The sequence below is a fragment of the Ceratotherium simum genome, chromosome 9 (assembly GCF_057802395.1).
Source record: "Ceratotherium simum simum isolate JZ-2026a chromosome 9, ASM5780239v1, whole genome shotgun sequence".
NCBI classification, from domain to species: Eukaryota; Metazoa; Chordata; class Mammalia; order Perissodactyla; family Rhinocerotidae; genus Ceratotherium; species Ceratotherium simum.
Window position 1 is genome coordinate 3127962 of NC_141908.1, and position 14761 is coordinate 3142722.

Below are 14761 nucleotides of genomic sequence, written 5' to 3' on the forward strand. Positions count from 1 at the left end.
ATTGGAACGGGAAGAAGAAAATCTGGGCCATCTCTGGCCATTGGCTTAACCCTTTTAGGCCTCAGTTTTCTCTTATGTAAAAATTACAGGGCTGGATAACTTTGCAGGTCTTCCCTAGCTCTAGTCTCAATTGAAGATAATTTTCGTGTTGTTGTTTCATTGTGTAACTGAGATAGTGAATAAAAATGATATGATTATGGGAATTTAAGGAGAAACTAACTTTAAAATGGCTAATTATAGTCTTAAATGAGTGTTGGCCAATAGGACTTTTTGTGATGATGGAAGTATTTTATATCTGTGCTGTCCAATATGCTAGCCACTAGTCGCATGTGGCTGTTGAGCACTTGAAATGTCACTAGTGTGACTGAGGAACCTAATTTTCAACTTTAATTAAAACAAGTTTAAATAGCCATATGTGGCTAATAGCTACTTTATTAGACAGTGCAGGTTAAATTCTTAAGTATTTATAAGTATTCGAAGGAAATTCCACACATAGATTTATTATGACAATCTTGTTCTTTATATGATTTGCAAGTGGAATCTCTTAATTTTAGGATTTGTTAATTGCATCTCCAAGTCCCAATATTGAAATCTTTCTTCAAGCCTATCCTCTGTTTCTAATTGCAGTCAAGTATAGATAAGGTACTGTGACCTTTCCCAGGGATCCTGGAGTCTTTGCTTGGTACCCACGTGCCTGTATTGCTGGATTCCTTTGAAGCTCTGCCATCCTACTAAAGATTGGTGTGTTTACTTCAGTCTATCTGTAGACTCTTGTCTGTCACCTGCAGGGCTACACCTTGTTCCTTTGTTAGGCTTTGTAGTATCTGGAGCAGGTTTGGTGGTGGTGCGAATTTTATCTTCATGTTTTTACAAGCTTGATTCTGAAAAGTTTAGTTAAATACTACTTTTAAAAATACTTGGTCTTTCATTGGTCAGAAGTTTTAGTCCTAAAACCTTGAGCTATTAGCAAGATGTTTTTAGTACTAAAATATCTCAGTTACTAGGCCATAGAAACAGTTGTGACTTGAATGAATTGTCCATTAAGCCTGTATTTGCTTCAGCATTGCAAATCTACATCCTTGGAATCTCCATGTTTGAGGATCACAAAGAACTTTGAATGATTCTATCCTGAAAATCTGGACCTTTGAAATGATAAAAATTACTGTAGAGGCATTCTTTAGGGTTAATGGTTGAAATTGATAAATCCATGTGTTTGAGACTCAATCATTTTTCTATGAGATAATAATTTATATAAGATTAAGTTTTTATATATGGTATGCCAGCTCACAAAACCCATAATATCCTGGAAACTTAACTCGGCCATACCAAGTCCAAGAGCTATCAATGAAAAAATGCATCCCCACTGAGGCTCTGAAGCACAATCTTCCTGGGACCACAGGCACTGGTTAGTTCTGTATTGGCAAATGAAGGCACTAATTGATATCAGTCATTCACTTGAGTTTTTTTGTTTTTCTTTTTTTTAATTTTTATTTATTTATTTTTTTCCCCCAAAGCCCCAGTAGATAGTTGTATGTCATAGTTGCACATCCTTCTAGTTGCTGTATGTGGGACGTGGCCTCAGCATGGCCGGAGAAGCGGTGCGTTGGTGCGCGCCCGGGATCCGAACCCGGGCCGCCAGCAGCAGAGCACGCACACTTAACCGCTAAGCCACCGGGCCGGCCCCATTCACTTGAGTTTTGAATAGAGGGAAACCAAAGACAGTTGCCATTAAGTAAAGTAATAAAAGCACATGTTCAAAACTTCAAGTAGTACAGAAGAGTAAATGCCTTCTTATTCTCATACCATTTCTTATCCCTAAAAATCTTATTACCAGCTTAAGTTTTCTTTTTTACAAATAGACTAAATTATACTTTGTTTTTCTGCTAATATATTTTAAAAGTCAGGCTTATGGAGGTATCACCCTTTTTAGGTGTACAGTTCTATGTATTTTGACACGATAATCAAGATATATAACATTTCCAGTATCCCCAAAAGTTCCCTTTTTCTGCCTCAGTTTTAACAGCTGTATTGTATTTAATTATATAGATATACCTTAATTTCCTAAATAATCCCTCATTGATTCATTTTAGGTTGTTTCCAGTCTTGCAGTTCAAACAAGGTGCAATAAATATCTTTATACATAAATCTTGGTGTGCTTTTACAACCACAGACATAGGGTAAATTGCTAGCAGAGGAGTTACAGAATTAAAGGCTATGAGCATTTAACATTTTGTTGGATATGGCCAAATGGCCTCCCCAAAAAGTTGTACTAATTTACTTTTATGGATGAGAATGCCTGTTATTCTCTTATTGACACTGAGTGTCACCAAATTTAACTTTTGCTAATTTGACAGAGAAAATATTAACCTAGTAAGGTAACTTGCATTCATTGTTTTTTTTTCCTTCTCATTTTAAAAACACATCAACATGTTCACAGACATAAATCTAACCCATGTTATTTATGGTTAAAACCACAATATAACATTAGAGGAAATGTGAATAGAAAAACTTTACCTTTGTTTCCACTATCCCAGTATAATTTTCATTTCCTGCTTATCCATATCTACATTTTTGTAATTATACATGTACATTTTCATAATCATCCTCATAGCATATGTACAGTTTGTGCATGCATTATTTTGTTTGCTTTGTAAAAGTTTACTTTATTTCATGAGCATTTTTCTTTATTTCCAGAATCTTCATTTTAATAGTTGTATGTTTCTTCTGTTTTTTGGCTATGGCAAAGTTTATTTAATCCTTCCACTTCTAAAATTTGTTTACACGTTTCCACTATTATGAACAAGGCTCCAAGTACTATATTTTAAATATAAAAGTTTTAAATAACTTTTATTTTCATAGAATAAATTTCTATTATCTAGTTCTTCTGGGTTTAAATGTATCAACATTGACATAAGAGTGTAAAATTTTATCATTGAAATAGTTTTTGTTGCTTCCTTGGGAATCCAGGAACTCTTTTTTCACTGAAGAAGGAAGCGGTTGCATATCAGTTTGTTTCTGTCAGCTTGATCTATTTATTTTTCCTCTTTTTCATTTAAAAAAACATTATAAAAATGATATATGCTGCTTGTAAAGATTTCATACCCACTTTCCAGAGATAACCAATTCACTGTTTAGTGAATTTTTTTAATTGAATTTTTTCTCAATAGATCATTCACGTGTTTCAATATTTAAAAATTACCAGACAAAATACAGTACGTTTCCTTACCCTTGTCCTCCCACTACCCAGTTCTCCTTCTTGGAGGCAATTATTATCAGATTCTTGTGTATTCTTTCAGACGTATCTTATGCATTTTTGAGCAAATGTATGTATGTGTTCTGTGTATATGTGTGCATGTGTCTCTTTTTATAATTTTATTTATTTATTTTTCCCCCAAAGCCCCAGTAGATAGTTGTATGTCATAGTTGCACATCCCTCTAGTTGCTGTATGTGGGACATGGCCTCAGCATGGCCGGAGAAGTGGTGCGTCGGTGCGCGCCCGGGATCCGAACCCGGGCCGCCAGCAGTGGAGCACGCGCACTTAACCGCTAAGCCACGGGGCTGGCCCTGTGTCTCTTTTTAATGTTAGCATGCTACATACTTTTTTGCACATATTTTCTTAGATGACTTTCTTTTATTTATTTGTATTTAATTTTTAAAAAAGTAGATAATACAAGTAAAATAATGTAGAGTCTTGAATAGTCCCCCTCCTATCCTAGTTCCCTGACTGCTATGTACCATCCTTCAGTGAGTCTTTATGCATATAGAAGCAAATAGGAAGGCACATATTTTTGTTTTCTTTTCCTCCTGTGACTCTTAGGCTAACCTTTTCACATCTAATAAAGCAGTATAGGATAGGCATTAAGAGCAGTGGCTCAGGGGCCAGCTCCTTGCATTCACATGTCTGCCCTGCCACATGTCAACTGTGTGATCGTGGGCAAGTTATTGAACCTATCTGCGGTTTGTAATCTTCATATGTAAAATGATGAGTCAGTATACATACTTTGCTTAGAATGGTACCATACATAACAAGTATATGTGTTTATTAGTAGTAGTATTTTTATTATTAAGGACAGTGACCGATAAAATAATATCCAAGAATCAATACCAGTTAGTCTGATTTATGTTAGTGATGTATATGGATATGGGTAAATTCATTTAACAAAAGGATGGACAAGATTCCTCACTTTCTTGAATTCTTCTTAAATACATTTTAGAAAACTTCAGAAAACAAAATTAAAGCAGCTAAAATATATTTTGTTGTTCCTTTGGTTTTGCATATACTTCTTTAAACTAAATGGATATACTTTATGTAATAAAAGTGTCCCAGAGAAGGTGAGGGTAGAGATGGCTGCTAAGAATATGCACTTTTTTGAATATGCACTTTTTTGCATAGCGCATCACGTTTTATTTATTTTATTTTATTTTTATTTATTTATTTTTTTTGAGGAAGATCAGCCCTGAGCTAACATTCATGCTAATCCTCCTCTTTTTGCTGAGGAAGACCGGCTCTGAGCTAACGTCTATTGCCAATCCTCCTCCTTCGCCCCCACCCCCCAAAGTCCCAGCAGATAGTTGTATGTCATAGTTGCACATCCTTCTAGTTGCTGTATGTGGGACGCGGCCTCAGCATGGCTGGAGAAGTGGTGCGTCAGTGCGCGCCCGGGATCCGAACCCGGGGCGCCAGTAGCGGAGTGTGCGCACTTAACCGCTAAGCCACAGGGCTGCCCCGCACATCACGTTTTAAAAGTGCTTTCTCATGTGTTTTCCACTCAAATTTGGTTAAAATACATATCTATACATAATATTTAATTTTAGGTGATAGTGGCCTATAAAGGTTTTAAATTCCCTGGCCATATCTTTTTAGCATCACATCATTAATAACTTTAAAAGTTCTTAAGGCGAGCAAGGGGCTAGGGGACTGAATTGTTTTTCTATTCAATTTTTCCATCCTTAGTTCTTTTTCTTAATAAAAAATCAAAGCAACAACAAAACCTCTCTTTCTCTTTCCCACCTTCACATCCCAGTTATGAAATAATATATGTTCATTGTAGAAAATATAAAAAGAGAAAACACACAGAGAAATAAGAATCACCTTAGTACTGCCACTCAGCTTAATGTTATGTCTCTTAACAGTGTGGTGTGTAGACTTCTTGCCTTTTTTCTCTTTGCAGTTGTGCACACACAGTCACTCATGCTATTAATTTGTTAGCCTTTTACAGTGATGGTATTAGGAATGCTGTACACACTGGTATGGTTTTTTTTAAATAAACTTAATATCATGAATATTTTAATCACGTCATTAAATTATCTATAGGATCATTATAATAGGTGCATCATATTCCATTGAGCACATATGCCATACTGTAATTTATATTGTAATATATTTATTTCCTATTCAAGGACATTTAAAAATAAACGGAATCAGTAAACCTCCTTTTAGACAAATCTTTTTGGACATCTCTTTTTTCTTTATGATAAATTCTGAGACATGGGCTTATTGGGTTGTAGGAGATGCACTTTTTTCATGCTTTTGATATGCAGTGCCATGCTGTTCTCCAGATTGTTGGTATCTCCCTACATCCCTGCCAGCATGGAGTCTTGTCTTTAGATAAGTTCATGCCTATTTGAGATGGGCATTACTCCCCTTCTCAATTGGTGCAATTCACTTTCCAATGCCTCTAGAGCCATCTCTTTTTTCCTACTTCCCTTTTTTCCTATTCTTCTATATCCTTCCCACCCCAAAATTCGTAGAAGCTAGATTTGATCCAGGTTAGAGAAGGAGCTATTTCAAATGCTCTTTACCTCACTCCTCACCTGCTTTTCTTAGTGTATTTGCTATAAAAAATGTTCTTGAGGCTCTTCTTGTACTGCACCTAGTTTTTCAAAAATCATATTCATTTCTTTCAGTTTTATACATTCTGATTTTCACTTTTGTGACTCTTAGTAACAGTTAGTCTATTACATTTGTGAAGTGACCTCATACTCTAGCACACTGGTTAAGAGAACTATCTCTGGAATCCTGTAGATGAGATTCAGATTCCATCTTCTGTTCTTATTGACTAGCTTTGGAATCTAGGACATGTTATTCAACCCTTCCAGTCCTTCTATTTCTTCACTTGTAAAATGGAGATAATGATAATACTTTGCTCAGGATTTTGTGAGGATTTAAAGATGTGATGCTCATAAGTGCTCACTACACTGCCTAACACATAGTAAGCACTCAGTAGACTAGCTTTTATTATCAGAAAGATGGAATGTTTTTCCTGTTGTCACATCTAGAATAAGTGGTGGTGTCTGAACTTGAATTTAGGACTTTTGATCTATAGTCTTGTGAGGACTACTACAAAGTGGGAAAACTAAAATGAATGACAGGAATTGTGCCTAATAATTAGGATAATGCAGGAACAGTGTGAGAAGTTTGAAAAGCTGTGTATGTGGGGGCTTGAGAGGTGTAGCTTCCAAAAAGCCTTGACTGGCCTATCAGCAGGTAGGCACGAAGATGGGCTTAGTTCTGGGAGAAGAGGATTGGTTCTTGTCCATCCTGGCGTAGAAAGAGAGGCTTCTATATTCAGAAGTCTTCCAGACACAAAGACTAGAGTCTCTTTAAAAAGTTTAAGATGACTGAACACTAGGATCAAAACATTTAATAAGTTTCTCTACTTTGGTTTAAATTAGAATGGAGTCCTGCTTTAAATATGTATGACTGACTAGGTTTTTATCTTAACTTGTTTCCGACAGGGCATGGTGCTGATGTGAAATGTGTAGACTGGCATCCAACAAAAGGGTTAGTTGTTTCAGGAAGTAAAGATAGTCAACAGCCAATCAAGTTCTGGGATCCCAAGACTGGGCAGAGTCTTGCAACACTGTAAGTGATAGGAACCCCACCTTGGTCCCTAAACAAAGGAGAACAAAGTTGCCTGTATTCTTTAACTTTTAGCTTTCTCTCCTCTTAGATATTCCTGAAAAAGTAGTGTAGACAACAGATGGACTTGTGTCTATAGACTTCCTCTTAATTAAAGATGATTTCTCTCTAAATTCCTAATAAAATAAGGTTTGGTTTTTGTTCTGCCACATATATCTAAATTTAATTTGGGTATCATGGGGGTAGGGGGGTGGGAAGGAGGAGGAGCAAGAGGTGGTTATTACTATTCTAGCTTACTGTCTCTCCTCATCATAATACATTTTGGCACTGTATGGAGTTGATATATGTGCCAATTATTAGATACAGCCCAGGTTTCTCCATCTCACTATATCTATTTATAGAGAAGTTTTTCTTCTATTTTTGAATCAGTTCTTATTTTTTGTCTGAGATGCAGCCACAGGATATTTATGATGCAGCCACATAGTAAAATTTTCTCTTTGAATGATCTGTAAACCTTCACAGTTATATAAATATATTGTTAATGTTTTTTTGACCAAGCAGCCATATCCTGGTCCTTCTGATTGGAAAGTGAGCCATATCCAGAGTGAGCTGGTTGGAGCAAGGCTGCCTTGTTGCACAGCTCCGATGGCCAAACCAAATAGCACGCCTTGTGACTGGTGCCCCTTGGAGATGTACATTGTGCAGGCCTCAGCTTGTTGCAGTGTCTTTAGTTCAAATTAACCCTCAAACTAGCCTGTGCCCTTGTTTATCTTTTTAGCTTCATCTTAATGGGAAGAGCTTCATTGAATTTTTAAAAATTTAATGAGCTTTATTGAGTATTAATTTATGTGTTCTAGTGCTTCCTCTACTTTGCAGATAAACTTTTCCATCCAGTTGAAACTCTGCTGCTATTTTGACTGGTTAATGAAAGCGGTGCTTAGATAGTGGACATTATTTCTGTCAGTGACCTGTCTCTTTCAACTGTGCTTTTAAATTGTGGTCCCGTGATGTTACATGCGTTATTACTTCTTGGCCAGACCTCTTGCCATCTTGACCTGTGTACTTTTCAACAAAAATAACCTTTATGTTGATTTATACTTGTTTTGAATTCTGACAGATTATTTTCTTGATACTTTATTCCTAGTCATGCCCATAAAAACACAGTAATGGAAGTAAAATTAAATCTCAACGGCAATTGGCTACTCACAGCATCCCGTGACCATCTTTGTAAACTTTTCGATATCCGAAACCTGAAAGAAGAGCTTCAAGTCTTCCGAGGTCATAAGAAGGAAGCCACAGGTCAGTGGCTTGATATGCTTCTCACTCTGACTAGTACCTGCAGTGTTCTGAGATCCTAATAATTTTGTCTTTCCCCTTATTTTTGTTTTACAGCTGTGGCCTGGCATCCTGTTCATGAAGGACTTTTTGCCAGTGGGGGTTCCGATGGCTCTTTGTTATTCTGGCATGTTGGGTATGTAACACTTGTTATGTAAAGAAGTTGTATATTTTATGAAGAGAGCACCTGAAAGTGTAAAACATGATAAAGTTTTGTATTTTTCTGAGTGTTCCTATGTCCTATATTAGAGACTTCCTGCAGTTTTCAATTTTGTAAACCCAGCTTAGAATAGAAAACTTGGCAGCTCTGTATTTTTTTTTTTTTAAGATTTTATTTATTTATTTTTTTTCCCCAAAGCCCCAGTGGATAGTTGTATGTCATAGCTGCACATCCTTCTAGTTGCTGTATGTGGGACGCAGCCTCAGCATGGCCGGAGAAGCAGTGTGTCGGTGCGCGCCCAGGATCTGAACCCTGGGCCCCCAGCAGCAGAGCACGCGCACTTGACCGCTAAGCCACGGGGCCGGCCTGGCAGCTCTGTATTTGGACGTGGAAGTCATTAAGAGAGAATAAAACAGATTTCCTCGTTTCTTTTCTTCTTCTTCTTCTTTTTTTTTTTTTTTTGCAGGGGAAGATTCTCCCTAAGCTAACATCTGTTGCTTATCTTCTTCCTTTTTCTTCCTTTTCCCCCCCAAAGCCCCAGTTGTGTGTGGTTGTAAATTCTTCTGATTCTTCTAATATGAGCCACTGCCACAGCATGGCTACTGACAGATGAGTGGTGTGGTTCCGTGCCCAAGAACCGAACCCAGGCCACCAAAGTAGAGCATGCTGAACTTTAACCACTAGGCCATCAGGGCTGGCTCAGATTTCCTTGTTCTTATTGGTGAAGTCATTCTTGAAACATTTCCTCTCTGAAGTGCTCTTTGGACGAAAGAATATATTACTGATGACAAATCAATACCCCTGAAACATGTGGAATTGACCAGATTCAAAGTAACAGGCTTTGGTAGCTTTGTGTTACACTAAAATGAAATGTCTTTTTTTTTGGTTTTTGGTAACTTTTGTGAAAAAGACTTCTTTCTGTGGTGTTATTATAGGGTAGAGAAGGAGGTGGGTGGAATGGAGATGGCCCATGAAGGAATGATCTGGAGTCTGGCTTGGCATCCACTTGGACATATTCTCTGCTCAGGCTCAAATGACCATACCAGGTAAGATTTATATCAAAAATAACAAGGAATTACTGTATTCATGGAGTAGCAGGAGATAAATCTCTATAACTTTTATTGATAGATTAATGTATTAATTTGTACTCCATCTTATTCTTAAGAATATTTTTGTAGTGGTTTGTAAATACATATATTGTGAGAAGGAGATTGGATACTGAATATGACTTCGTTATTCGAATTTTGTTTTGCCTTCTGCTTAAAAGAGTCTTTCAACATTTAAAATTTGTAGAAGAAAGTCATTGTAAAACTTTGTTGTATTTACCAGGGGACTGCTTAGTCCTGTTAAGTGCCCAGAAAAACACTGAAACCATGCTCCTGCCCCCTCCATTTACTTTTACTTTGACAGCAAATTCTGGACCCGAAACCGACCAGGTGACAAAATGCGAGATCGATATAATCTAAACCTATTACCTGGAATGTCTGAAGACGGAGTAGAATATGGTGAGGCTCTTGCACATTTATCCTTCTTTGAAATCTGATATTCTGTTATAAAAATGTTAGATATTAAGAAGATTATACTAAACTAATTTTAGTTTTCTAGTTTGTTGATTTATAAATCACCAGCAATAGGTTTCATGTTTATAAAGTATTAATTTTATTGCACCACTACATTTAAAAAATCTATTGACAATGGATGTATTCCTATTTATAGATGACCTTGAACCTAATAGCCTTGCAGTAATTCCAGGGATGGGGATACCTGAACAACTAAAATTAGCTATGGAACAAGAGCAGATGGGTAAGAGAAGTTGTACCTATAAATTTTATTTTTTTTTAATTAATTAATTAATTAATTAATTAATTATTTTTTTTGTGAGGAGGATCAGCCCTGAGCTAACATCTGCCAATCCTCCTCTTTTTGCTGAGGAAGACTGGCCCTGGGCTAACATCCATGCCCATCTTCCTCCACGTTATATGGGACGCCGCCACAGCATGGCTTGCCAAGCAGTGCGTCGGCGCACGCCCGGAATCCGAACTGGTGAACCCCGGGCCGCCACAGCAGAGTGCGTGAACTTAACTGCTTGCACCACTGGACCAGCCCCTATGAATTTTCTTTTTATAAAATTTTTGTAGACCTGTTTCTTATCTTCATAGTATTAAATTATTTTGAAAATGCCAAAATGATTTATGTTGAGAATTGTTGATGAAAGTGATGTAAACTATATAATATTTTAAATCTTTTCTTCCAAAAAATGTGTTCATTGATGAAGTAGCCAATTTCTTTCCTTGGTTAACTACTTCTCTTTATGGTTATAGGGAAAGATGAATCAAATGAAATTGAAATGACGATTCCAGGTTTAGATTGGGGAATGGAGGAGGTGATGCAAAAGGATCAGAAAAAAGTACCTCAGAAGAAAGTTCCTTATGCAAAACCTATTCCTGCTCAGTTCCAGCAGGTGAGTAACTAAAAGTGGCCCCACTTCATCCATGCACTGGGAGTTTCTGCTTGATGAGTCTAATTGAAATTCAGAAATATGTTTCTCTTGGATTATCTCATCTGTTGAAGGTATTTCTTTACAATAGACTGTTTTTTTGGAGCATTCTTCATATATTTCAGGCATTTGTAGACATAGTTCCCATCTACTGCTTTGCAGTTAGTGTTGTTTATCATGACTCTTCTCTAGATCTTTTTTTATTCTCACCTGCTTATTATCATCCAAGCTATCAGAGGAAGGAGGAAAAAGAGGCCTGGAGCAGGGAGAGTATGTTGACTCTCTTCTCTGTCGTTTCTGTCTTCTGCTTTATTGGTCCCCCCAACACAAAGTGCATGTGCTCTTCTACAGAGGCAGGCAAGCTTTGCATATTCCTAATAACATGCAAGATCTTACAGTTTCTATTGACTTAGTAATTTCTACCTAGTAATGTGCTTGCCTAACACCACTCCTGTGTCACTAACAGTTAGTATCCGAAATAAAGATCGACCAGGTGAGCTGACTTGTGTTCAGCAGGTTGGAATGAGCCAATGACATTATAGAATGGCTTTCTCATTCTATCATTAGAATTTACACACTTAGGTTATGTTTTAATATCCTCTTCTTTTCCAAGGCTTGGATGCAAAATAAAGTTCCAATTCCTGCCCCAAACGAGGTGCTGAATGACAGAAAAGAGGACATTAAATTGGAAGAGAAGAAAAAAACACAAGCAGAAATTGAGCAAGAAATGGCCACATTACAGTATACTAACCCACAGCTTCTGGAGGTGTGTGAAGCTCTTTAGGGGGATTCAAGATGATCTAAGAAAGTAGTGATAACATTTTTTATTGATAATGCTCTTAAGGAGAAGAGAAGGTATTCTCAGATGGGTCTGATGAGCACCACCATTTCTTAATGCAATGTTAGGAAGCTAGTTTCTAAAAGAATCCTGTTCTTAGACTTTTAAAACCAGATCAGTCAAGCAGTGAGTAGAACTAAGTTATATATACACACACACACACACACACACACACTTTTTTTTTTTTTTTTTTTTTGGTGAGGAAGATTCGCCCTGAGCTAACATCCGTTGCCAATCTTCCTTTTTTTTTTGCTTGAGGAAGATTAGCCCTGAGCTAACATCTGTGCCAGTCTTCCTCTGTTTTGTATGTGGGATGCCTCCACAGCATGGCTGATAAGTGGAGTAGGTCTATGCCCGGGATCTGAACCTGTGAACCTGGGCTGCCAAAGTGGAGTGCACAGAACTTGAATCACTCGGCCATGGGGCCAGCCACCTAAATGTATATTTTTAATAGAAAAGATAAAGCCAACATAGTTTTAATTTGGATTCACTTATTTATCCGCAGATAAAAGAATTTTTCTTCTTCTGTCAGTTCTAGAGCAGGTAGTTTGTTCTTATTTTTCCTACCTTTGACAGCTACCAAGAATAATAAAATACTAGGAAATTATTGGGCTTTCCCTGATCAAGATGGATATAAATAATCCTGACTGCTATTTCCCAGTACCTAAAAAGAAGCAGTCTGGAGTGAATCTGGAAGCCTGAGTGCTCTCAGGATATCTGACTCTAGTTACTGTTGGGGTGTTAAGATGTCAGTGCCTTATGTTTGTTTTAAGGCTCCCGCAGCAAAATAAGTGATAACAATATTGTCATCTTCAAGGGTTCTGGCTTATTTATCAGTATGCTTTTTCTTTCTTTCCAGCAACTTAAAATTGAAAGACTTGCACAGAAACAGGCTGAGCAAATTCAGCCTCCTCCTTCATCTGGCACCCCTCTCCTCGGACCCCAGCCCTTTCCAGGACAAGGTCCAATGTCACAGATTCCTCAAGGTTTTCAACAGCCCCATCCATCTCAGCAGATGCCAATGAACATGGCTCAAATGGGGCCTCCAGGTCCACAGGGACAGTTTAGACCCCCTGGACCCCAGGGGCAAATGGGACCACAAGGTCCTCCACTGCATCAGGGAGGTGGGGGGCCACAAGGATTCATGGGACCACAAGGGCCCCAGGGCCCGCCCCAGGGGTTGCCAAGGCCTCAGGACATGCACGGGCCCCAAGGAATGCAAAGGCATCCTGGACCTCATGGCCCTTTGGGACCTCAAGGACCACCTGGACCACAGGGTAATTCTGGTCCTCAAGGTCATATGGGTCCTCAGGGTCCACCTGGCCCACAAAGTCACATAGGCCCCCAAGGCCCACCTGGTCCCCAGGGTCACATGGGCCCTCAGGGGCCTCCTGGTACTCAAGGTATGCAGGGACCACCTGGTCCCAGAGGAATGCAAGGACCTCCTCATCCTCATGGGATACAAGGCGGGCCAGGGTCTCAAGGGATCCAAGGTCCTGTTTCTCAGGGACCTCTGATGGGACTGAATCCAAGAGGAATGCAGGGTCCTCCAGGCCCCCGAGAGAATCAGGGTCCTGCTCCCCAAGGGATGATGATGGGCCATCTGCCTCAAGAGATGAGAGGACCTCACCCTCCAAGTGGACTACTGGGACACGGCCCTCAGGAAATGAGAGGCATGCAGGGGCCTCCACCCCAAGGATCAATGCTGGGCCCTCCCCAGGAATTGCGAGGGCCTCCAGGCTCACAAGGTCAGCAGGGGCCGCCCCAGGGCTCTTTGGGACCTCCACCCCAGGGTGGCATGCAAGGGCCCCCTGGACCTCAGGGACAGCAGAACCCGGCAAGAGGGCCACATCCATCTCAAGGGCCAATATCATTCCAGCAGCAGAAAACAGCTCTGCTAGGTGATGGGCCCCGGGCCCCCTTCAATCAGGTATTATATATTTCCAACTTGTAGGCATTACACATTGGGAAAATACGCTCTGCACTGAGGCGGCACTTCTGAATACTGTGAAAAGCAGTCACAGCTGGTATAAACATCTCTCAAGTAGTGTTAGTGGCTTGAGAATAGCCTCATGGCTGAAGAAGGAAAGAAGAATAATTAAATAGACAATTAAACATATTGCAGTCTGAATCTTTACTTCTCAACCTACGCTTTTTAATAGAGGTTCTTCCAGAAAAGATCAACTCAAAAGATCAATTGAATGTAGTTCATAATTGTCCCAGGGCTCCAAAAGAGCTGTGGCCCTGAGGAGGAAGCACGGGTGGCTCCGAGCTGGCCATGCTCCCTTTTCTGGGCCCTTGCTTTGTAGCCTGGTCTTCCGGCCAACGACTGAGCCACCTCTGATCTGCCTGCCAGCTCTACTTTTTAGGATGGTATGGGGCATTTAACTCCTGAGGATACTGTGGGCTATGATCTCAATATTTTCATTTCAATGAATGCTTTTAGAGATCTCTCAGTCCAGACTGTGCATTCTCAAATGGTGACCCTTTGGATGAAATTCTGTTCAAGTTGTTTTTGGCTCACATATAAAAATATTTACAGGGAGTATTTCTGTAGAAATTTTCTTGGCCTTTTTTAAAGGATTCTGTTTTTGTCAGCCAAGTTTTATTACCCATTTGCTGAGTTTGTACTTGAGAGGTGGTGTGAGGAGAGTTCAGGTTGCTTGGGGTGAATTACAAAAAGACTGCATGAGCATGAATGGATTTAACACTGTTTGGCACTGTGGTTTTTATGTTTTTCTGAATTTCGTAGTCGGGAAGCATTATCTGGGTGTGAACAACTGGGTTTGTGTCCTTGCAGTCAGTCATGGACCAAAAGTGAGTCTGTGAGTGAGCTGATAGTGTTGGCTCCCTGGGTCTTCACTGAAGGTCACTCACTCACTTGGAAGAGGGCGTGCTGCAGATGCTACATGTAGAAAACACAGTCTGTTTTGCTTTTTCAAACACCTCTGAGAATCAGTATTGTGAAGATGACTATTGGATTTACTGAATTAAAATAACTAGCTAAATAAGTAGATTATATATATAAACTCTTCAGAAGATCTTCTAGAACTTAAAAATGTCATGGC

General features: G+C 39.1%; 1 protein-coding gene across 3 annotated transcripts in view; it reads left to right on the forward strand.

The window, feature by feature from the left end:
• WDR33 (WD repeat domain 33) overlaps positions 1-14761 on the forward strand; it is a 91941-nt gene that overhangs the window by 64442 nt on the left and 12738 nt on the right. For all 3 annotated transcript variants that reach the window (XM_004423935.3, XM_014782517.2, XM_087435012.1), the window contains exons 8-16: positions 6740-6866; positions 8008-8162; positions 8256-8334; positions 9294-9404; positions 9769-9863; positions 10075-10161; positions 10680-10819; positions 11469-11621; positions 12553-13623. In XM_004423935.3, coding sequence (XP_004423992.1) covers positions 6740-6866; positions 8008-8162; positions 8256-8334; positions 9294-9404; positions 9769-9863; positions 10075-10161; positions 10680-10819; positions 11469-11621; positions 12553-13623 — 2018 coding nt within the window. The remainder of the gene's footprint in view (positions 1-6739; positions 6867-8007; positions 8163-8255; positions 8335-9293; positions 9405-9768; positions 9864-10074; positions 10162-10679; positions 10820-11468; positions 11622-12552; positions 13624-14761) is intronic.